This window comes from Tachyglossus aculeatus, chromosome 3 (genome assembly GCF_015852505.1).
Source record: "Tachyglossus aculeatus isolate mTacAcu1 chromosome 3, mTacAcu1.pri, whole genome shotgun sequence".
NCBI classification, from domain to species: Eukaryota; Metazoa; Chordata; class Mammalia; order Monotremata; family Tachyglossidae; genus Tachyglossus; species Tachyglossus aculeatus.
In genome coordinates this window covers 97969021-97993637 of record NC_052068.1, presented here as the reverse complement: position 1 = coordinate 97993637, position 24617 = coordinate 97969021, and the positions used below count along the sequence as shown (strand labels likewise).

The window sequence follows — 24617 nt, the reverse complement described above, 5'->3', positions numbered from 1 at the left end:
CTCACAGAATGTTCCGCTGAACAACTTAATGGAGATCATCTAATCTCCAGGAAAGACCCTGGACAAGCTAGACCAGCCTTCTGAGGTAAATGCTGAAGAGGTGGCATCTCTCACCTGTAACCTCCATGGGCTTCTCTTAAAAGGCTCCTGATCTCCTTCTCCCTGTTAGGACCTGTGGCTTTATTCTCACATTCAAAACAGACCTCCAGCACTGTTGACCTGAATGAGCCAAATGCAGCAGTCTCACAAACCAAACTAAACCCAAAAGGAAGCCGGGTTTGGTATGAGTTGTGACGCGAGACGGTTTGAGAGAAGATCAAGCCATCTGGTGGGGCAGGGGTTGGGAAATGAGTGATTTCCAGAGTAGCGGAAGGGAAATGGAGTGTGGATTGCTGCTATTGCTAAATGGAGTCTCTAATTCCTCTCTTCATAATGATAATAACTTACATTTACATGGTGCCTTCCATCCTCAATGATCCCAAAGTGCTCCTTGAAACATGTATACACAGGGTCCAGAGCCCCCTCTCCTAGCCCAGTTCAGCCCGCACTAGAATGGAAGCCCGACATTCTTTTAACCAGCAGATAGGCCAGGCTTCAAAATGCTAGTGTGGCAATGACTCTCTGCCTTACAGTGCCAACATTAGTTCTATCTGCAGTCAAAGTTACAATAATAATTTTGGTATTTGTTAAGTGCTTACTATGTGCAAAGCACTGTTCTAAGTGCTGGGGAGGATACAAGGTGATCAGGTTGTCCCATGTGGGGCTCACAATTTTAATCCCCATTTTACAGATGAGGTAACTGAGGCCCAGAGAAGTTAAGTGACTTGCCCAAAGTCACACAGCTGACAGGCGGCAGAGCTGGGATTTGAACCCATGACCTCTGACTCCCAAGCCCATGCTCTTTCCACTGAGCCACGCTGCTTCTAATGTATGCGGGGGTTTCTACCTCCATGTAGACAGAAGATCCCCAGGATAATTACAGTTTCAGGCTATTAGAGTCTCAGTTTCCAACTCTACTGTACTACTGATGAGAAGCAGTTTGGCCTAGTGGAAAGAGCATAGGCCTGGGAGTCAGGGAACCTGCGTTTCAATCCCTGCTCCACGATTTGCCTGCTGTGTGAACTTGGGCAAGGCACTTAACTTCTCATTGTCTCGACTTTTTCATCTGTAAAATGGGGGTTCAATACCTGTTTTCCATTCCCTGTAGACTGTGAGTCCCAGGGAGAGAGGGGAGGAAGGTATTGTGTCAGTTCTGATTATCCTGTATCTATCCCAGGACTTAGTTTAGTGCTTGGCACATAGTGAAGTGCTAACAGAATTTCACAGTTCTTCTTGGTATTATTAACAATTCTGTTGAACTCTCCCAAGTGCTTAGCATAGTGCTCTGCATACTTAAGCACTCTATAAATACCACTGTTTGAGTTTCCTCTCTTGTCAAAAAACTGGCCCTCGCAGCCATGGGCCCAGATGGATGGGATTCTATGGAAGAATGAATGGGACAACAGGCTGAGGTCACTGGAAATGGGTGTCTCACACTGCAATGGGTTAAGAATACTTCTAGGGAGCATTCTGATCCCAGGAATATAAAGTGGAAGATGGAGATTCAGGGGGAAGAGTACGTCTGTGAGCCCATTGTCGGGTAGGGACCGTCACTATATTTTGCCGACTTGGACTTACCAAGCGCTTAGTACAGTGCTCTGCACACAGTAAGCGCTCAATAAATACGATTGAATGAATGAATGAGACATAAACATGGATGAGACCTTTCCACCCACACGGGAGAAAATGTTCATTAGGAGAAAAAGAGGCAGAAGTCTCCATGGCAGAGAGATTTCTGTATTGACATTTAGAGAAGGATAAGGCATGAGGAATGACTTTGCTTTGGTTCTGGGTGAGATAAGGCATTCATCATGATCTTTTCCACCTTTATGTTTTCAACTGCTCCATTCAGATGCACAGTCTTCACTTTGTGGGAACAAGTATTTTTTTTGACAAAGGTATGTCTGGGAGGAAGAGGCTCAGGGAAAATTATTTACCTGGGTGCCTGTGTGAAGCAACAGACCACTACTTGAAATGAGTCTGTAGCTGGAATGTTTAAAAAGTCAAAAATGTGAAATAAAAGAGGTACTGAGCCTCAGGAAAAACCTCCTCAGAACAGTGTTCACAGACACACTGTGGAATCATGGCTATGGGCCCATCTGGCTGCGTCAAAAGAATTTTCCTCCAGTACTTCAAGGAACGGCTATTGTTCTTTGGCCCGTGAGCTAAACGTTGACCATTTTTCTTTCCCCTTCTAAATAACCCTAAAAAAATACAGAAAGTATAGAACAGAATCTGCTAGTTGAGAGATTAGGTCATGTGGATTGGCTATGCTGTTTGAACATAAAAATTAAGCATGTACACTTTGAAAAGGTTTTAACTCCTAAACCAGGAGTGAATCTACTTTACAAGGTCAGGCACCATGCCTTGAATTCTTACAGAAACCAAGGGAAGTGCTTATATAGAGCCGCTGCCCAATGGGTCCAACTGACTGGCAAACTCTACAGTCCAGAGCCCCCTGGAGAAATGGTAATGAAGAAAACCACGGGAGGCTGAATCCAGTGAATTCAGGTATCAAGTCGCTATCGCTAATTGCCTCAATAACGATTCGATGACTGTGGGTGTACATTCATCTTCTGAGTAACTGGTGCGTCTACCCTTGGCTGAGACCTAAAGTGTGGGCCTCAACACTTACTGAGCAACCTGCAGATTTAAATGAGGTTTTACTAATACCTTTCTTTCATTCTTAATTTTGCTAACGTGGAAAATGTCTCCAAGTTCTTTATTAATGCACCACTCCCACCTGGTGCAAACAGTCACTTCTGTTGGGAAAGGGGGTTCAAATCCATCAAAGCATGGATTTCAAATCTGATGTTTGTGGCCCTTGGGGAATCTCCAGGTGTGGATATGGAAATAAGTCCCAAATGTTGGTTGGCAACAGGCACTGTATTATTCTAGGGGGTTCTGCACCCTCCTGTGAAACATCAAGCAGGTGCACCTGCTAGAAACAGGACTTTCCTACAATCTTAGGTGAGAAACCGTCTCACAGAGCAGATTACTTGGGGGCCTTCCCTGAGCGATGAACACCACCACTTCCTTCAGCGAAGAACTGGGGCAGGGGGAGTTGAGATACAGTCTGCCGACATTAACACGCTGGTTAAAAAAGGAATCAGTGAGCTCTGCCGAAGTTGGTGGGGAAGTCCTCTACAGCTATGATATTTGGGAACCCAGTAACCTCTTGGGCTAAAGGCAGCCAGTGAGGGCTCACATGTAAAGGGCCATAAACCTCAAATCAGATACTACGCAACAGTTCAACGATCCATACGAAAGAGCCTCGGCTTTCATTTCGTTCCAACATTCTTGCCAAACCAGAGGTGCTACATGAGGACATCGAGGGCACTTTAGCTCTCCAAAGGCTGAGAAATAAGTGACTGAGGACTTTCCACACACCTAACTGAGGAACTCAATCACATTCAGAAAGGGAAGAGGGTGGGGGGATGGTGTGGGGAGGTGAGGGGGGATGAGGAGGGAGACTTACCTGAAGACCCAGAGGGATCGTAGGTATTTCTCTCTTTCCGGTTCATCCTGAAGGCTTGGATTTCTTTTTCCCTGTAAGTTCCAAACCCTTCAAAACTTCTTCTCTTACTCCCGCTGACTTCAGTCTCCCACTTGTCACTTGGACCGTTCATTTCTCCAAACACGTCCAGGGTCTCTGGCCTCGTCCCGACGCTGTCCCCACTGCCAGAGTACCTCTTCATGCAGGAGTCGGCTGGCTCATTGCCCGCGTCGCCCTTCTCTTTGGACTGCGTCCACTGCTGGGCATCGGAGAGCGACAGGGTCGACAGGGTGTCGACCTCAAAGTTGCTCTTGGAGTTCTTGTGTCCAGGTTCGCAATGCTGGTGCTTCTGTGTCTCCTTATGCTTGCTCTTCTCACTGATCAGGGACAGGTCCTTGTCTGAGCTGCCCAACCGCTCTCCGATCATGTGGCCAGAGAAGCCGGTGGCCTTGCTAGCAAAGAGGCCACTGAGGTTCTCATGGGCCCCGAGGATCCGCTCGTCCTTATGCTTGTGCTTGTGCTTGTGTTTCCTTTTGTGGAGCCGGCTGCTGGGCAGACTAGCCCCTCCGACCTTTGGGGGAGTCAGGGCGGGCTGCAGGTCTCCCCGGCTCATCCCTACCGGGGTCTGCAGGTGCATGCTGTGTTTTGCTTTATGCTTGGCAGTGCTGGACATCTTCACATGAGAGCTTGCGTGGAACTGGGGTGGGGGCGCCGTGGGCCTCATGAAAGGGGAAGCCGCTCCAAGGGTGTGAGACAGGTAAAGAGGAGCTGGATACTGACCGTAGTAACCCAGGTTCATCATAGGCATTGATGTGTAAGGCATTCCATAGGGTGCATAGTAACTCCCACTGGGAATAGGGTAGCTGAACCCTTGTAAAAAAGGCACCTTTGTCATGGTGTCATTGGTTTTGGCAGGCCTACCACGCTTCTTCTTCGACTTCACGTCCGAGGTCCTACGCAGGTAGAGCAACGGGTCGTACTGGATATATGGCACCGGGTAGTAATGATCAAAATTAATCCGAAAAATGCTGGGGTAGGGGTTCTCGTGGTAGAATGTGTAGCTTCGGTGGGAGATCCGAAACACTTGGAATTTGTCGATGAGCTCCTCCAGGTCTGCAAGGAACTGGAGGTCATCTCGGTTCTGCAGGCTCTTCCGTTTCCTCTTGTGCTTTGGCTTCTTCACGCTCTCGTGAGCAAGAAAGTTATCCACGATGAGATGCTTCTGCCGGTGCCCGTGCCTGTTCTTTGTGCTGGTGTCGGAAGGGATGGCCTCTGGATTGTCCAGGGAACAGAAATCGAATGAATACCTCCGCCGGGACTCGGAGCCCTTCTCCGCCTGGTCGGAGGTGCTGTTGTTGTCCGTCCCAATCCCGCTGTCACTGGGGATGGTCTCTTCGCTGTGTGACTCGCTCACAGGAGAGAGAGTGATCTCCTTCAGGGACCCGATCTCGCACAGGTGTGAGGGCGAGTTGGCCATCAACCGGGGTGGGGAGAGTTTCCACGTCCCGCCATGGAGGCCCTTCTGGGTTTTTGTGGGAAGCGCACTGATGGGTTGGAGATTTGGCATAGTTTTCAATTCTGAAAAATGGGTTTCATTGCTGGAGGGGCTAAGGTTGCCATTAGACCCCACTAACGGGGTCGAAAGAGGGTGAATAGCTGCTGGTGAGGAGGCCACAAGGGACTGGAAGCTGGAAGGCACTGCTGGGTTTTCCGGCTGGCTCAAAACAGGCCTCGGGTGCTTGATGGCTGTCTTGGGTTCTTCCTGTGGGGGCGGCAGCTCCGCCCGTGGCTTCCTGCCCCTCTTCTTGCCAATGTAGATGGTTCCTCTCTTGCTGACATTGATCTGCTTCCCCAGCCTGGTGTCGATGGCCGTGGCCCCCGTGCTGGACTGTGGCTGCACTTTGGACTTCAGAGCGATGCTGCTGGAGCAGGACAAGATCTGGTTCAAGATGTTCTTCCTCTTGAGGGTCTTCATCTTGTTGATGGTCTTGATTGTCTTCTTGTCCAGCACGCCGAGCTTGCCGACTTTCTTGTGAAATTTCAACTCGCTTACGGACTGATCCTCTCCCGGCACCAGCTGGGCCAGCTTGGCCAGATTCCGTCGTCTCTTCCTCTTCTTGGTGCCAGGGAATTCCCGGCTGATGGGGCTGACCGGGCTGGTGGACGTCCCCTCATGAATCGTCTCCACAGTGAGCAGGGGCTGCTTCTTGGGCCGCCCCCTCTTCTTTTTGACTGGCGTTATCACAGTAAGACTGTCGGTGTTGGTATACAGAGGACTGGAGGGGGTGATGGGATAAGCAGAGGGAGGCTCGACCAGCAGTTTCTCAGAGGTCATCAGAGCAGACTCCCGCAGCAGATTGGTCGGTTTTGGTTTGCTGCACGTCCATCTCCGTTTAGCCGCGAGTTTTGGGTGCTGGATTTCGGACAGAGTGCTCGCCGGAGACAGATTGAGGGACGCCAGGGCTGACACGGATGGGCCCGCCTTTCGGAGCCTCGAGGCGCTGTTGGGGAGAAATTTATCGCTGCTGCCAACGCTTTCGAGAGTGACAGAGGAAGAGTCGTTCTCCATCATTTTCCCCAGCTTTGGGGCCCGGACGTCTTTTTTGCCTCCCTCTGGATGGGAAAGGATCCTGCCAGGTATTTCGCTGCTCAGAGGAAGCCCAGAAGGCAGGATTTTTTCCTGGATGGTCTTCTCTCCTCCAGCTTTGGCCGACTGCCTCTTTTTTCTTTTATGGCTCGGTGGATCTAGATTCGGAGTCTTTATCGGGATAGTGATTCGGACGTGACTCACATCACTTTCGGGGTTGTTGCCGGAACTTCCATTCTGCCTAGCTGGAGATGCCATTAGGACGCTCTCTGCCGAGTAGCATTCCTTCTTCCCTTCTATGATGTCATGGGTTTTGGTCTCAAATGCTTTCTGGGCACTCTTGACCCATTCCAGGTCTGGGTTTTGTATAGTTTGGTTGAGTGACTCTTTCTTGCTGGACTTCTTCTTTGTATTCCCAGCAGGTGGGTCAGGAGGCTCCCTCGGCCCTCCATCTTGGTCCACTAAGGCCGGAAGCCCGTTGCCCTCAGCTGAGTGGCTAGGCTGGGAAGGTGAACTGATGGGGCCTGGGGGCGGAGCAGCATTACAGAGGATCAGATCTTTGTTACCGCTGGACAACTGACTCCATGCGCTGCCCACGCTGGCTTTCTTCCCTTGGGACTTCACAAAGGGACCCATAGGCTCGAGAGCAGGGATCTTGGTGGTGGCTCCCGTTTCTCGACTAGACTCGGAACTGATGAAGCAGCTCTGGGATGTGGATCCAGTGCTGGAGGTGGCACACCAGTCTAGGTGGTGCTGGTTGCTGCTTTTTTGCTGGTGCTTTGGTTTTAAGGTGTCACTGGTGAAGTCCTGTTGGAGGCCCAGGTCATAGTGTAGGGTAGAATGTTTCTGAGGCCTCTCAGAAACCTGGGAGACAGAGAGAGAGAAAGACAGAGAGACGAATAATGAGTGCATCGTGTCAACATGGGAGCTAGTGCTGTTACTCCTAATACTTCAATGTCAGAAGTAAATAATTCCTCTAAACACATACCAAAACCTGCCGGTCTCACCTCCGCAACATCACCATGATCCACCCTTTCCTCTCCATCCAAACTGCTACCTTGCTGGTTCAATCTGTCACCCTATCCCGACTGGATTACTGCATCAGCCGCCTCTCTGATCTCCCATCCTCCTGTCTCTCCCCACTTCAGTCTATATTTCACGCTGCTGCCTGGATCATCTTTGTGCAGAAATGCACTGGGCATGTTACTCCCCTCCTCAAAAATCTCCAGTGGCTACCAGTCAACCTATGCACCAAGCAAAAACTCCTCACTCTCGGCTTCAAGGTTCTCCATCACCTCGCCCCCTCCTACCTCACCTCCCTTCTCTCCTTCTACAGCCCAGCCTACACCCTCTGCTCCTCTGCCACTAACCTCCTCACTGTGCCTCGTTCTCACCTGTCCTGCCGTCGACCTCCGGCCCACATCCTCCCCCTGGCCTGGAATGTCCTCCCTCCTCACATCCACCAAGCTAGCTCTCTTTCTCCCTTCAAAGCCCTACTGAGAGCTCACCTCCTCTAGGAGGCCTTCCCAGACTGAGCCCCCTTTTCCCTCTCCTCCTCCCCATCCCCCCGGCCCTACCTCCTTCCCCTCCCCACAGCACCTGTATATATGTTTATACAGATTTGTAACTCTATTTATTTTACTTGTACATATTTACTATTGTATTTATTTTGTTAATGATGTGCATCTAGCTTTACTTCTATTTATTCTGATGACTTGACACCTGCCCACATATCTTGTTTTGTTGTTTGTCTCCCCCTTCTAGACTGTGAGCCCGTTGTTGGGTAGGGACCGTCTCTATATGTTGCCAACTTGTACTTCCCAAGTGCTTAGTACAGTGCTCTGCACACTGTAAGCGCTCAATAAATACTATTGAATGAATGAATGAATGAATACTGTAAAGGTATCATCAACTGTAATGGTAAGGCATATACTACACTGCACAGGACTGAACCTCAGAAAAGGTTTCATTACTCTATGCCTTCAAATAAAAGGAAGAACTGTGATCCAGGAAGAATACATGCAATTTTCTCTTTCAAAAACACCTATTTTGTTGGCTGGTTTTCTGGTCTCCAACCTCTCTCCCTGGTAACCCATTAGAAGACCCATTAATTATTTTGGTTTATTATTATATTCTTAGGTGTGAAAGTATAAATATTTTCTAACTTGTGGGATAAAGCACAGCACTGTACTAAATGCTTGGGACAGTGTACTGAAACAGAGTTGGTAGACACACTTCCTGCCCATAAGCAGCTCACAGTCTAGAAGGGGAAGAAGGAAAGCATGATAGCCTGCGGGCAGGAAAAGGCCTGGATCACCCCCACAGCAGGGGCTGAGGGTGGGCCAGGGGTGGGTAGTGGGCGGGGCAGTTATGGCAGCCTCTTCCTGGTCTTGGCCCACACCTTTTTCTACCAGAATAGCTTTCCACAACATTTTCCTTTTTGGGGAGCAGCGTTCCAGCCCCTTCTGGCTAATTTCCACCCCCGGTTTTGGTCCACAAGAGGATCACCTCTTGACCCCACCTCCCCTTCTAGTTACTGACCTATCTCCCTCTTACCATTCCTTTCCAAACTCCCAGAACGAGTCGTCTATACCTGCTACTCCGAATTCCTCAACGCCAACTCTCTCCTTGACCTCCTCCAATCTGGCTTCTGTCCCCTACACTCCACCGAAACCGCCCTCTCAAAGGTCACCAATGACCTCCTTCTTGCCAAATCCAATGGCTCCTACTCTATCCTAGTCCTAGATTTACTACTCTATTTATTTTACTTGTACATATTTACTATTCTATTTATTTTATTAATGATATGCATAGAGAAGCAGCGTGGCTCAGTGGAAGAGCACGGGCTTTGGAGTCAGAGGTCATGGGTTCAAATCCTGGCTCCGCCAATTGTCAGCTGTGTGACTTTAACTTCTCTGGGCCTCAGTTCCCTCATCTGTAAAATGGGGATGAAGGCTGTGAGCCTCCCATGGGACAACCTGATCACCTTGTAACCTTCCCAGCGCTTAGAACAGTGCTTTGCACATAGTAAGTGCTTAATAAATGCATTATTATTATTATTATTTAGCTTTAATTCTATTTGTTCTGACGACTTGACACCTGTCTACATATTTTGTTTTGTTGTCTGTCTCCCCCTTCTAGACAGTGAGCCTGTTGTTGGTTAGGGACCGTCGTTAGGGACCGTCTCTATATGTTGCCAACTTGTACTTCCCAAGCGCTTAGTACAGTGCACAGTACTGCACACAGGAAGCGCTGAATAAATATGATTGAATGAATGAATGAATCACCTGGTTACAAGGAGTTGAAGGAGGGAGAGGACAATAAGGTTCTGGTGATGGGGTAAGGGTGATGGTGAGAAATAGAAAGAGAAAACAGGGGCATCTCTCCCCAGTCGGGGCCCGCAAGGTGGGGGAGCCACCGCAGCTTACAAGGACCAGGAAAGTGACCCTCTCTACCGGCCTCAGTGAAGCTCTCTCACATGCCTGGTCTTCTTCCAATATACTTTTACTCCTCACTCTCTCCCAGTTCCAGCTAAATTGATTCATATTAAAATAAAGCCTTCCCCTTACTCTCCTAGTATGGCATGGTGGCTGTAGCTCAGGTGACCTGGAGTTGGTTGAATTACACCCTTTGCAATTGAGAGAAGGGACTGTGTGCTCAATAGAACTGGCAAATCATCTGAAGGTAACACAGTTAGTGTATTTTCTTCCCAATGTATCCACCTGAATCATTGCATGATGCTATAGTTCTGAACGATTTAGATCCATCTGCACCACAAAGGGCATAGAGAACAAAGGCAAAAGGATATCAGCCTCCTTACTGACCTCTCTGCCTTCTGTCCAGTCCATACTTCACTCCGCTGCCCAGATTATTTTTCTACGAAAACATTCTGGCCATATTTCCCCTCTCCTCAAGAACCTCCAGTGGTTGCCCATCCACCTCTGCATCAGACACTCCTCACCACTGGCTTTAAAGCACTCAATCACCTTGCCCCTCCTACCCCATTTCACTACTCTCCTACTCCTACAACCCAGCCCACACACTTCGCTCCCTTAATGCTAACCTTCTCACTGTGCCTCGATCTCGAGCTCGTCTATTTCACTGCAGACCTCTTGCTCGCATCCTGTCTCTGGCTTGGAACACCCTCTCTCCTCATATCCCACAGATAGTTATTCTCCTCCCTCTTCAAAGCCTTATTGAAGGCACATCTCCTCCAGGTAGTCTTCTCTAAACCCTCATTTCCTCTTTTCCCACTCTGTTCTGTGACCCCCGGCCCCGATTTGCTTCCTTTATTCACCTTTCCCTCAGTCCCACAGCACTTATGCACCGATCCATAATTTATTTATATTAATGTCTGCATCCCCCTCTATAAAGTGAGCTCACTGTGAGCAGGGAATGTGTCTACAATTCTGTTATACTGTACTCTCCCAAACACTTAGTACAGTGCTCTGCTCACAGTAAGCACTCAATAAATACCACTGATTGGATTGATTGAATGTAGATGAATGATGAGAAGCAATGAGGTGGTAGTGTCAGGGTTTCACTGAGGTGGGTGGGGAACAAGAGGGGATGCTGCTTTTACTAGGGTATAGTGGCTGGGTGGCCAATTCCAATACATACTGCCCTGAAATCAGAGGACTTAGTGGGAAGACATAGATAAAGAAAGATGGTTAAAAATAAAGTTGTGGGTGGGGTTGGGGAGATCTGGCTACTGGAATCAGTAAGAACAACTACATAACTCCTAGGGTGGGACTCTACTCACAAAGGGGACTCCATATCAATCAAAGGTATTTACTGAGGTCTTACTGGGCAAATCACTGTAATAAATGCTTGGGACAGAGTTGATAGATATGTTCCTTGCCCACAACAAGCTTACCATCTAGAGGGGGAGACAGACATTACTATAAATAATTTATACGTATGTACTTAAGTGCCACTGGGCTAAGTTTGGGATGAATAACAAATGCCCAAATGGTAGAGATCCAAGTGCAATAGCTGACACAGAAGGGAGAGGCAGTTGGGAAAAAATGGGTTTTGTCAGGGAAGGCCTTTTGGAGGAAAGGAAACCTTAATAAGGTTCAACTGATGATTCTAACCTCATTAGCCTCCCTTTCCCGAGACCAAACAGAAGGGTGTTCCAGCTTCTAGATGGACTCCTAAACTCCAGAGTCATTGTGAGTAGGGAACATGTCTACCAAATCTGTTATACTGTAGTTTCCCAAGTGCTTAGTAATAATAATAATAATAATGGCATTTGTTAAGGCCTTACTATGTGCAAAGCACTGTTCTAAGCACTGGGGGGATACAAGGGAATCAGGTTGTCCCATGGGGGGCTCACAGTCTTACAGTACTCAGCACAAACTAGGAGCTCAATAAATATGACTGATTGGCCAAAGCACCATTCTATGGCTACCCTCCTTCCCCCTTCTTCCTCAGCTCCCTTGGGGACCCTAAGAAAACTCTCTCCCCTGTCAATTCTCCATAGCCATCCTCTTCAAACCTGGTGGGTGCTTTTTTTTTCCATTAAGGACATCCACAACTGTGAAGGAAATCTATTGTTTGTGGTGTTAATTGCCAACAAAAGACAAAGGGCTCTTCTCTATGATTCTTAGAATATATGGTAATTCCTCATATAATTAAAATGATTACCAAGAAGCAACTCTCTCCCTGCCACCCCCCTCCCCACCTCCAACCCATGCATACTTGCAAGGGCAAAGCAACCACTTATCAAGAACCACTTTGCTGAACACAATGAACCTTTTCTTTTTCATCAAAACACCTAACAGGCCAAGCAGAATGCCCAATTATCTCCCTTTCAACATCCCAAATCCTCCCTCTCTGTCCCAAGCGGGCTGACTGTCTTGATCCCGAAACAATACACCGCTTTTCAGAGGGGCAGGTGCCGTGGGCCACCGATTGGTCAGGGCTTCTCAGTTTCCTCGAAGAGCTGTGATAATTGCCCTCCAAACATAAGCCACAGGTAGAAGTGCTAAAATCTGGGAAAAACCCCTGCTACAATTCCACCTTCTTCCTGAGGTAACTCAGAGAGCCTGGCAAGAACCTGGCTCACAAATCAAAGTTAATACTGCAACGCCCCCTCTTTAAATCATTTGCAGATCCATCTGTGTAATGGCTCCTCAAGTGTAATTCCCTATTAAGAAGCTTTATCTGGAGAGATAAGCAGCTGGTTCCCATGTCACTAATTGCTGTCTGCTGTGATTTTAAAACATCTGCACCATTGTGCTCTTCATTTTCATATTCTAATCACCCTGAAACTTGAAAAAGGTACATCATTGATTGTTTCTGTGGGTTAATTAGTACACAGTCTCCTTGTATAGACAATTTAAAGGCAGTCAGAACCTCAATCAGCAAGTTTGTTTTAAAAATTAATAACAGCAGGAACGGCTGAAGGGACTGACATGTATGGTGACACATCAGGAAGGTCCCCTAGGGACTTGCTATCTTTGTTATACTCTTTTTTAGCAGTGGAGTAAGAAGGGATGTGGTTTGGGGATGTACGTTAGAAAGATGAGCAGCAGGGGAGAGAAGGAATGGATGGTTAGTCAAAATCAATCAATCAATCAATCAATCGTATTTATTGAGCGCTTACTATGTGCAGAGCACTGTACTAAGCGCTTGGGAAGTACAAATTGGCAACATATAGAGACAGTCCCTACCCAACAGTGGGCTCACAGTCTAAAAGGGGGAGATGGAGAACAAAACCAAACACACTAACAAAATAAAATAAATAGAATAGCTATGTACAAGTAAAATAACTAACTAAATAGAGTAATAAATAAAAGGTAGAAGAGTTATAAATACTTTTATGTTTATCTCGCTTATAGAATGTAAGCTTCTCATGGGGCAGGGAATGTGTCACTTTGTTTTTCTGTACTTCCCTTATCCTGGTACAGTGCAATGCACCAAGTGGGTGCTCCAGAAATAATAATGATGGCATTTAGTAAGCACTTACTATGTGCAAAGCACTGTTCTAAGCACTGGGGAGGTTAAAAGGAGATCGGGTTGTCCCATGGGGGGCTCACAGTCTTAATCCCCATTTTACAGATGAGGTAACTGAGGCCCAGAGAAGTTAAGTGACTTGCCCAAAGTCACACAGCTGACAATTGGCGGAGTCAGGATTTGAACCCATGACCTCTGACTCCAAAGCCTGTGCTCTTTCCACTGAGTCACACTGCTTCTCCTACTGCTAATGCTACTGCTGCTACTACCACCACTACTACTAGTAGTAGTAGTAGCAGAGAAGCAGTGTGGCTTAGTGGAAAGAGCACGGGCTTGGGAGTCAGAGATTGTGGGCTCTAATCCTGATTCCACCACTAATCAGCTTTGTGACTTTGGGAAAGTCACTTAACTTCTCTGTGCCTCAGTTACCTCATCTGTGAAATTCATTTATTCAATCATTATTTATTGAATGCTTACTGTGTGCAGAGCACTGTACTAAGTGCTTGGGAAGTACAAGTTGGCAATGTATAGGGATGGTCCCTACTCAACAACAGGCTCACAGTCTATGGGGATTAAGATTGTGAACCCCATGGGGGACAACCTGATTACTTGGCATCTACCTCAGTTTAGACAGTGTTTAGCTCATAGAAAGCGCTTAACAAATACCATTATTATTACTATTCATTCATTCATTCAATTGTATTTATTGAGTGCTTACTGTGTGCAGACCACTGTACTAAGCTCTTGGGAAGTACAAGTTGGCAACATATAGAGACGGTCCCTACCCAACAATGGGCTCACAGATTTTATAAGCTCCTTCTAAGCATGGAACGTGTCTACCAACTTTGTTGTATTGTATTCTCCCAGGTGCTTAGTACAGTGGTCTGCTCACATTAAGTGCTCAATAAATTAAGTGCTCAATAAATTAAGTGCTCAATAAATAGCACTGATTTAATCTCACACATAACCACTCAAAACCCGGTCCAAAAACAACCCAGACAGGCAGGGTTGATTAATGGTGGTCTGGTGGAACAACTGTTTGGGGCCCTGAATATCCTGGGGCCTCAGGGCCGGGAAAATTGCAGTGGGCCAATTTAAACCATGTGGGTCCAGTGGCTCATGATGGTTCCTCCATTTTCTCTGCACCGCTCTGATTGGCTTCAAGTTTGGGATCCGCTCTCTGCCATGAGGAGAATGGATGCTCCCGTCCCTTGTCATCACTCTCAAGTTTTCAGTATTAGGACCTGAGGGGTCCTAGATCTTGCTCTCCCCTGGGCCCCTGGCATGCTTGATCTGAATCTGCAGTCCGGGCCCAGAAAAAAGCTTGGTCAGAGGGTAACAAGGAGGGGAGAAGTGGATGGGGGGGAGGGGGGTTGAAGGAGGGGAGGAGGGAAGGAAAAGGAACAATTGACCAAAAAGCAAGGTGATGGAAAGAAGGAAAAATGAATCATAAAGAAATAAAAATCTTGAGTGGACTTCCTCCCAACTGATATGGGGTGGGTCCCAGTGTCTTCTCGGCAGACTCGCCACATGGTGCCCAGAATCAAAACTTGATTGAGAATTCCAGCAGCCTCCATGTCTGGAGAGGCTTGTCCTGAAGACTGTACTCTCAGGGCTTCTACCTGTCCACGGAGAAGGAGTGGGGAACTAGGCCTTCTCTACTACTGGCTGGAGGAACATGCCTTCCTCAATGGTAGGAAAGATAAAAATAATAGTAATATTTTTAATTGCTTACTATGTGTCAAGCACTGTACTAAGAGCTGGTGTAGATACAAGATAATCAAGTCCCACATGACGCTCACAGTCTAAGTAGGAAGGAGAACAGATATTGAAACTCAGTTTTGCAGATGAGGGAACTGAGGCACAGAAAGTTGAAGTGACTTGATCAGGTCACACCGAGGACAAGTGGTGGAGCCGGGATTAGAACCTGACTCACAGGCTGCTGCTTCTCATGGGCGTAGGACTGAGGGCCAGAGCAGCAGCTCAGGGGGGCTAGGATTCAATTCAAACCTCAGCCTCAGTGTCTCCAACAACTGCCTCAGAGTTGGAATAAAATATCTATGTGTCTGATCTAGAATCTGGAAATTCCAGTTAAAAGGACCAATGAGATAAGGTAGGGGAAAAAATGGGATGCTCTGATGCAAAATCCTCTGATACAAAACCAACCTACTCAGAGAAGCAGCATGGCTCAGTGGAAAGAGCATGGGCTTTGGAGTCAGAAATCAAGGGTTCAAATCCCGGCTCTGCCAATTGTCAGCTGTGTGACTTTGGGAAAATCACTTCACTTCACTGGGCCTCAGTAACCTCATCTGTAAAATGGGGATGAAGACTGTGAGTCCCCCATGGGACAACCTGATCACCATGTAACCTCCCCAGCGCTTAAAACAGTGCATAGTAAGGGCTTAATAAATGCTATTATTATTATTATTATTATTATTATTATTATTATCTTTTGTCTGTCTTGAGCAGGAAGCCTAGAGGCTTTCCCCAGTGATTTAGGAAATTGACTATTACTGATAGAGAAAAACTGTGCTTTTAATTATGTCATCAGCAAACAAAAACTGGGGACTCAGAGAGCTGGGAGCAGGCTTAAGGAAAAATTAAAAGAGAAAAAAATAACACAAAACAGCAGTGGGGGGCACTTGAGATTCTGACAGTATTGAGTTGGCTAGTTACTGTGAGACATCACCTGCACCTAGTGACAATACAAAACCACACATCTTTCTCATTGTGTCTTTCAGTTTTGAGAACCTTATGCCCCTTAGAAGACAGAGGAAGTCCAGCCAGGCTTTGCCTTCCTGAAAAATGTGTGTATTTCATGTTCTCCCAAGCTCCACAGAATCAGCTCTTGTAAACTCATTGTGGCCAGGGATCATGTCTACCAACTCTGTTATGCCATATGCTACAGAGTTCCCTGCACACCAAAAAGTGCTCAGTAGATAACGATGATTGATTTCAGTCCCAAGCTTTTTGGTCCCTTGTGTGCATATCAACAGCTATGTTTTCAACCTTGACTTGTGCATAAAGATGATTTCCCCCAAATCTGTAGCTGGTATATTATTAAGGTATTTGTTAACTGCTTACTATGTTTCAAGCACCATTCTATGTGCTGGGGTCGATACAAATTATTCAGGTTGGAGAGCATCCCTGTCCCACATGAGGCTCAAAATCTAAATAGGAGGGAGAACATGTATTTAATCCCCATTTTACAGTTGAGGAAACAGCGACACAGATAATTTAAGTGACTTGCCCAAGATCACACAGTGAGTAATTGGCACTGCCTGGATTGTTATCCAGATCCTCTGGCTCCCAGGCCTGTGCTCTTTCCACTATGCCATGCTGATTCTCTTTTATCATAACCTGTTCACCAGCACTGAAACATGCATGGTTCATTACAACACAACTTCACTGCGCAAACAGTGAGGAGAAAGGATGGCAGCTGGACATCCAAACAGCTACTATATGGTGACCTGAAGCAGGAGACTGATAGACAATGAGGGTATTGCAGATACAGTGAAACGTCCAAACAATATTGTTAGTTGATTGGGGAGACCAGCAGCAGTAATGCACAAAAGCTTTAGGAATATTAGACTCTAGACAGACATGTAAACAGTGACAGGTGCAACAAGTGGGAAATGATTTTTAAGTTTCAATCATGGATGGGTCTATTCCATCACATCCTCCCAGCTAGGATGGATTATGCATCCACTGTTGGATCTTTGAATCTGAATGGCAGGTCTAGCACTGTACTCTAGTACAGCACTCCAGTACAGTACAGTACTCTAGTACTGAGAAGCAGTGTAGCCTAGTGGATAAAGGATGGGCCTGGGAATCGGAAGGAACTGGGTTCTAACCCAGGCTCCACCACTTGCTTGCTGTGTGACCTTGGGCAAGTCACTTAACTTCTCTGTGCCTCTCTGTAAAATGGGGATTAAGACTGTGAGCCCCATGTGGGATATGGCCTGTCTCCAACCAAATTAGCTTATATTCACCCCAGCACTTAGTACAGTGCCTGGCACATAGTACACTCAACACATACCACAGTTATGAACTATTATTATTGTTATTACTGTCATTACCCATTGCGAATAGCAATTGATGGGTTTTTCCTACTAGTTCGGCCTGTCCGACGCACTTACTTACAGTCACCCTTCCTCTTCAAAGAAGCTGATGAGAGATGGGACTTAGTATCCAGAAAGTTGCGTAGTTCAAGCATGTAGTCCCTCCCTTCCATCTTTCCTTAACAGAAAGTCTCTTCTCCAGATAGATTCTGAAATCACTGCCTTTAGAGCTATTTTCCACTTCAACCGCCAGCATGGTGGTTTTACAGCTAGCATCTCCGAAGACCGACCTCGAGGAAGGGGCACTTGGGGTCCTCAAATCGGGGTCCATGATGGGTCCTCAAGACTTTCCTTCTGCCCCACAGCAAATCCCATTCCTGGTGCACACACTATACATGATTTGGAAATGAGACTCGGAAGCTAATGGCTGACTCCTGTGAAAAACTAGGGAACAGTACAGGCCCCAGAGGATGCTCCATGAGCAACAAACAATTTTGTGCACTGAACTTAGAGCAAGGGACTAGAGCTAGGCACTGAGATATTTCTGGTTAGAAAAAGCTAAACCAAGACAAGACAGAATAAGGAAGGATGAAAATGAAATGATGCAAGCTACATTTCCTGGCAGATCAGACCAGGATCCCAGGGACAGGTCATTCCTATTATTCTGGGAAGATTTAGACTTCTTTGGCATGGATAGGGGTGTCCTATAAAGCACCTGACACATCCCAGACTCACTGGCACATAGTACGCTCTTAACACATACCACATACTATGTACTAACAATTGTCCATCTCTTTAGGGCTTTACATAAAGCTTGGAGGGTGAAAAGTGCTAAACAATGAAACTCATCTCCAACATATTACTGCTACCTTCCCCTACTTGAGGTGCCTGAAAAAGCTAATTAAGCCCAGAGACCATTTATAGCATTTGCTTGCTCTAGCAAAAATTGTATTCTCTTCTCTCACCTCATGTGCTTTTTTTCCTTTTATAAATGCCTTTTTCCGCCAAACCAGTGCTTTTTGCTACTAGAGCTAAAATAACCGTTGATTATAAATTGAGTCTTAAATGTCAAGAAGATGCTGAATTCACCCAAAAACCTAGCTTTTAGAGCAACCCATAAAATCTGTAAACTGCAGGCACTTAGTGCATCACTCATTTAGCCTGAGCTTTATTTAAGGGTAAAGCACTACTAGCACAACTAGCTAGACACAAGTGGGGAGGAGCCAGGGCCAGGGGAAACTGTGGGCCCTTTTGTGTTTCTTTTTTTTGTGAGGAAGTGGACACCAGAGCTGACTGGGTGGACAGGTCCCTGGAAGGGATGTTATTCTGCCCACAGTCCAACATGCATCACCTCCAGTCTCAAAATATAACAACCTGGAACACTTGGGGAGCCTAAAAGTGAATCTTTTACTCCTAAATCAGGATAATAATGAAAATAATGGTAACTGTGGTATTCATTAATCTCTATCTGTATGACCAGCACTGTATGAAGTGTTTGGGTAGATATAAGATCATCAAGTTGGCTATAGTCTCTGTCCTACATGGCGCTCACAGTCTAAAAAGGGGGGAGAGCAGGGATTTCATCCCCGTATTGTAGATGAAGAAACTGAAGCACAGAGAATTGAACTGACTTGCCCATCGTCACTTAGCGGTAAAATGGCAGAGCTGGGAACAGACACCAGGTCCTCTGACCCCCAATGCCTGTGCTCTTTCCACTAGATCCCTTTGCTTCTTCCACCATTGTAACCGCCACTATGGGCAGCCTGTACCCTAAGGGGTGTTCACCTGTGGGATGGTGAAGGAGATGATGTCTAAAGAGAACAACCAGGTTCCTATCCATACCAGGCCCTGCAAAGGGTCACACGCTGGATTCTGTGCACAGCACATTTAATGATGGTGCCACCTTGGTCTTATGACAATTGACACCCACTAGACATATTGCGAGCTAGAACCCCAGGGGAAGGGGAGATAAGCTGTCCAGCATTTAATAAACACATTCCCCAAGGAGCACTCTCTGAGTGGCTCCTTTCACCTTTTATGGGTCTCTGGAGTGAGACTTGCACTCTGAAGAGAAGGAGCACACTCAGACGTAACAGTCAACCCAGGCTTCACCTTGCTAGACAGACCAGAAAGAGTCAAAAACATTTCCTCTTTAGTATCCTTGCCCCTGCTACTCTGGAGTCTAGGGCAGGCCTGGAACTTAGTTTCATTACTTTCTCACTGGAGGATTTATCCCTTTTCTGCAACATCAGATTCTCTAGAAGAAAACTGTTGATTTGGGATGTCCAGCAAGATTTGGGGAAATCATTAGGTTATAAACCCCTTGAAGGCAGATGCCTTATCTTTCACTTCGGGTTCTCGCAAGTACTTGAGTCTTTGGACACAGTAAGTACTCCATAAATACCACTGATTCCTTGAAAGCCCATGGGACTCACTGCTTTCTTGGAGATCCAGACTTCCTGTAAGCAGAGCAGGGGTTTGCTGGGCTATTGTGGGATCCTTTCCTTTCCAATCCTGGTCAGGCTCTTTCTTCATAACCTCTCTTTCATGAAGTGCCTTACCAACCATCTCTCTCAGCAACAAAAATCCCCACCTTCAGCAGTAAACCCTCAGCTCCCAAAGCAGGTTTTACTTAGTGTGCAATAAAAACAGTCATTTCTCAGATCATAAAAGGAGCTTGCACAGCCTGCATCATCTCACTGCAGTGAGTTTGTTGAGGGATATTCTGGGTGTAGCCCTTTAGTACTTTCCTCACCCTGCCCTCCCTCTTCCCACCCCAAAAGCTACACTGTCTGAATATCCAAATAAAGGGTGGTTTTTTCCACATTTTATTAAGTGTGACTCGCTAACAACAACGACAACCAAAAAAAATCCATCTTTGGAGATGAAAGTGGAATTTAATTGTCCTTCCATTTTATGTTTATTGCCTTACAGGGATGTACCGGCCTGTTATACGACAGTGGTAAAAATCATTTTGGGATTGAAACAAGATTCCTAGCCATTAAACATGGGTGGAAAGTTTGGGCCACTCTGGTTAAATCAAAGGCTCATAAAAGGTTTGGGATGGAAAAAGTGCCCAACTGCCCGCACTGGGGCTCTCCCCACCTGGAGGGAGAGTTGGGCTGGGCCAACCTGCTTGACTCCGGTCCCCTAGGAGATGGACGAACTCTTCCGAGTCACTTGGGGAACCATTTAGTTTGCTGGAAGAGGTAATTTACTAAATGGGTACCCTGGAAGGATTAATCCACCCCAAGGGGGTGGGAAAGGTACTTTGGGAGTAGATTGCTCACCAAATGATCAGAGAAGTGCAGCCAGGCAGAGGGATGTCTCTGGAGTCTGTGGTTTCTTTTAATTTCTAGGTTTCTCCTTCATCATGAACATAGGTTCTGCCAAGTTAGGCAGAAGCTTCTTCTTTTGTGGGAAAAAAAGGATGAAAGAGAATAAAGTGCAGCGGAGAAGGTACCAGGTGCAGAACTCTCCCAGGGGAGGGAGGATGAGGCCGGCTCTTGTGGAAAGCTCTTTTAACCCCATCAACTCTTAAGGAAGAGCTGGTCTATCCCCACTAATGGGGATTGACTCCATGACCCCAAATCCTGTCTATGACCTTGAAGAACAGAATAAGAGAGAGAGAGAAAGAGAGAGAGAGAGAGAGAGAGAGAGAGTGTGTGTGTGTGTGTGTGTGTGTGTGTGTGTGTGTTAATGGGGTGGGCAGAGGGAAGCGTTAACCTTGAATCCCGTCATTATGTGGGTTGAATGGAAACAAAATCCCGTGAGTTTAGAACACAGAACTAGGGATACAAACACTTTTCCTCTGGATCTGGACTGCTTCCAATACAATGACAAAGTCGAGTGACTGAATGACAGAAAACTTAGAAAGAATGAAGACAGGAAGTGAGAGACAAGGACTCTGAAAAGGCAGCTAAGCAAGGCTTCCAAAAGCCTCTGACTTGTGTCTCATGCCCTATAATAGTGCCTACCTCATTTTCTTTTGGAAAAAAAATGCTATTTGTGAAGTGCTTTGTTCTAGGCACTGTACTGAGCACAGGGGTAGATACCTGCTAATCAAATTGGACACAGTCCACTTCCCAAATACCAGTCTTAATCCCCATTTCACAGATAAAGTAACTGAGGCCAAGAGAAGTTATATGACTTGCCTAAGGTCACACAGCAGATAGGTGGCAGAATTATAACTTAGGTCCTCTGACTCCCAGGCCCATGCTCTTTCCACTAGGCCAAACTGTTTCCCAGCTAGGTATGCTTCCCATACCTAGTTAGGATTTGACTATGCATAATTTAGGACCAGGTTCATTGCCAAATGTGCTATTTTCTGGTCACTCTGCTCCCTATTTCTCCTTTAATGGCCTGTACATTTATTTCTTAAGAATCTTAGCTTCAAATTCTCCTTTAAGGGCAGACTAGTGTCTTCTGCCTAAAACAGGTTTGTCCTGGACCAAATGATAGCATTCAACATGGTCCAGTTTAACTAGGCACTGGCAACTGCCCAGTGAATCTCACCAAGTTTGGAAGACAACTACTAATTATTGTTCTTATATTTCTTGAGCTCTTATTATGTGTCTATGGGCTGGAGTGGATACAAGTTAATCATACTGGACACAGTCCCTGTTTCATGTGGGATTCACAGTCTTGTCTTATGCTGTAGAGTCATCTCTGAACCATAGTGACTCCAGTCTAAGTAATAGTAATATTAACTGTGGTATCTGTATTCGGTATTTGGTACAGTGCCAAACACTAGTAAGTGCTATAGTAGGTACCAGACAATTAGGTTCCACATGGGGCTCAGAGTCTAAATAGGTGGGAGAGCAGGTACTGAATCCTCATTTTTGCAGATGAGGAAACTGAGGCCCAGATAAGTTTTGTGACTTGCCCAAGGTCACACAGCAGGTAAGTGGCAAAGTCAGGATTAGAACCCAGGTCCTCTTGACTTCAAGGCCTGTAGTCTTTCCAAGAGGCCACACTGCTTCTCAGTTAGAGTTGAAAGTGCAATGTTGGATTCTTTCGCTAGTAGCATCAGAGTAAATGAAGGGAACAAATGTGATCTCGTGGAAAGGATATGGGACTGGGAGGCAGGAGACCAGATTTCTATTCCCAGTTCTGCTATGGGATTTTGGGCAACTCAATTCTCCACTCTGGGCCTCAGTTTCTTGTTTTGTAAATTGGCAATGCGAGATTGTGAGCCTGTGTAGGAAAGAGAATGTATGTGGCCTGAATTTATCTGCCCTATGGTTAAGCACAGTGTTTGGCATATAGTAAAGACAAATTCCACATTCATCATTGTTATTTTTGTTATTATTACCTTGTACATAATAATAATAATGATGACATTTATTAAGTGCTTACTATGTGCAAAGCACTGTTCTAAGCATTGGGGAGGTTAAAAGATGATAAGGCTGTTCCATGGGGGCCTCACAGTCTTAATCCCCATTTTATAGATGAGGTAACTGAGGCACAGAGAAGTTAAGTGACTTGCCCAAAGTCACACAGCTGACAATTGGCAAAGCCCGGATTCGAACCCATGAAATCTGACTCCAAAGCCCGTGCTCTTTCCACTGAGGCACGCTGCTTCTACTCCATCACTTAGCCCAGAGTAAGCACTTCATAAATGCCATTATTATGATGGTAGGTACAATCCCATTTAACTTATTACATGTTGCTAGACTTGAGGATTCGGTGAAGAACTACAAAGATGGGGACAGAATACGTTTCTGATGCTTTGGGAAAAGTCTGGCAACTCACTAGGCAATGAGCCTCTTTGTTTGTGGAAACAAAGGATGAAAGAGAATAAAGTGCAGCTTTTGAGCCAGTCACCCAGGATATAGTTTATGCTGCTGGTTGGCTTTTGGAAGCATGTGCCTGTCGCATCAAGCCAAAATGCCTCAAAAATAGGCTTCAAGGTGCTCCATCAACTTTCCCCAGTTTACAAATTAGCTCTCTTCACCTGCTCTCCCCCAGCTCACTCTCTTAATTCCTCACACACTAAACTTTTAACAGTACCTTGATCTTGACTCTCACACTTCCATCTGCTCACCCTCACCGTGCCTCTTCCCTCCAGACCCTAATTTGGCAGGCGACTGCTCTCCCTATGTTCAAAGCCGTCCTAAAATCTCACCTCCTCCAACAAGTCTTCTCCAAATAATTCTCTACACATCAGGTCTTATCGAACAACTGAGCCCTCACCATCTCTCAATCAATGGTATCTACTGAATGCTCTGTGCAGAGCATCTGCATTAAGTGCTTGTAGGAGTACAGTACAATATAGTTAGTGATTCAATCCCTGCCCTCAAAGAGTTTACAATTATTTTCTTCTGCAACACTTACGTATAATCAATTGTACAGTCACTTATTTTGATTCACTTATCTATACATATTTTTATTTCTGTCTCCCTCATTAGGGTGTAAGCTCCTTGTGGAAAAGGACTGTGTCTTATGGAGAAGCAGCGTGGCTCAGTGGAAAGAGCTCGGGCTTGGGAGTCAGAGGTCATGGGTTCTAATCCCAGCTCTGCAGCTTGTCAGCTGTGTGGCTTTGGGCAAGTCACTTAACTTGCCTCAGTTACCTCATCTGTAAAATGGGGACTAAGTCTGTGAGCCCCAAGTGGGACAACCTGATCACCTTGTATATCCCCCAGTGCTTGTATATCCCCCAAAGCCTGCCTGTTGGGGATTACTAATCCAGTGCTCCATACACTATAGGGGCTAAATAAAAACACGTAGTGCTAATACCACAACTTCCAACTCGTATTTGAGGTCCTGACACCGGGCCATCCCAATTCTTCATGTTGGGAGAGGGGAATGTCTATCTGGAGTTCTCGGGGATCCACGTTTTTCAAGAACAATGAAGAACATTTACCTACCCACAAAACCTTTGGGGACTATGGCCAGCAGATGATGGCACAGATAGTCACGGTCACACAGCACTGACAATTCTGCTCCCAATTTAGCCCTCAATGTTGAAAGCCTGAGATATTCAGAGGATCCCCCTACACTGATTAGTCAGTGTTAGAGAGGCTGGGGGGGTCTTCACTCTCAAGCGTGTAGGCTATCATTCTGGTTCAGGCCAGTCTTTTCAGTCAAGCAACTCCAACAGAAGAGGTGGGACAGGTCCTCCTAGTTACTGGAAAGCAAACCACCTCACCTTCTATTACGGGCCATCCAGCCTTCAGAATGAATCAAACACATGGCCAGCTTTGGGGGCAGGCTTTGGGAGAATGAACAAATACCAGAAGCAACATTTTTTCTACTCTTCCTGGTGGTGTGTGTCCCACTTCAGTTCACCTTACAACACCCTATCTGACATCCATTTTCATCATACGTCCTGCCCAATGGAGCTGTTCTCCCCTGTGAGAGTTCCCTGGAAGTAAAAATGAACAGTCTCTGCCCCATTTTCTACTCAAAAGAA

At 46.3% G+C, this 24617-nt stretch overlaps 1 protein-coding gene across 1 annotated transcript in view; it reads right to left on the bottom strand.

Moving 5' to 3' along the window:
- The window catches only part of SETBP1 (SET binding protein 1), a 366235-nt gene that overhangs the window by 100173 nt on the left and 241445 nt on the right, over positions 1-24617 (bottom strand). Inside the window, 1 exon segment of the mRNA XM_038744019.1 lies at positions 3578-7046. Within this exon segment, the coding sequence (XP_038599947.1) occupies positions 3578-7046 (3469 nt within the window).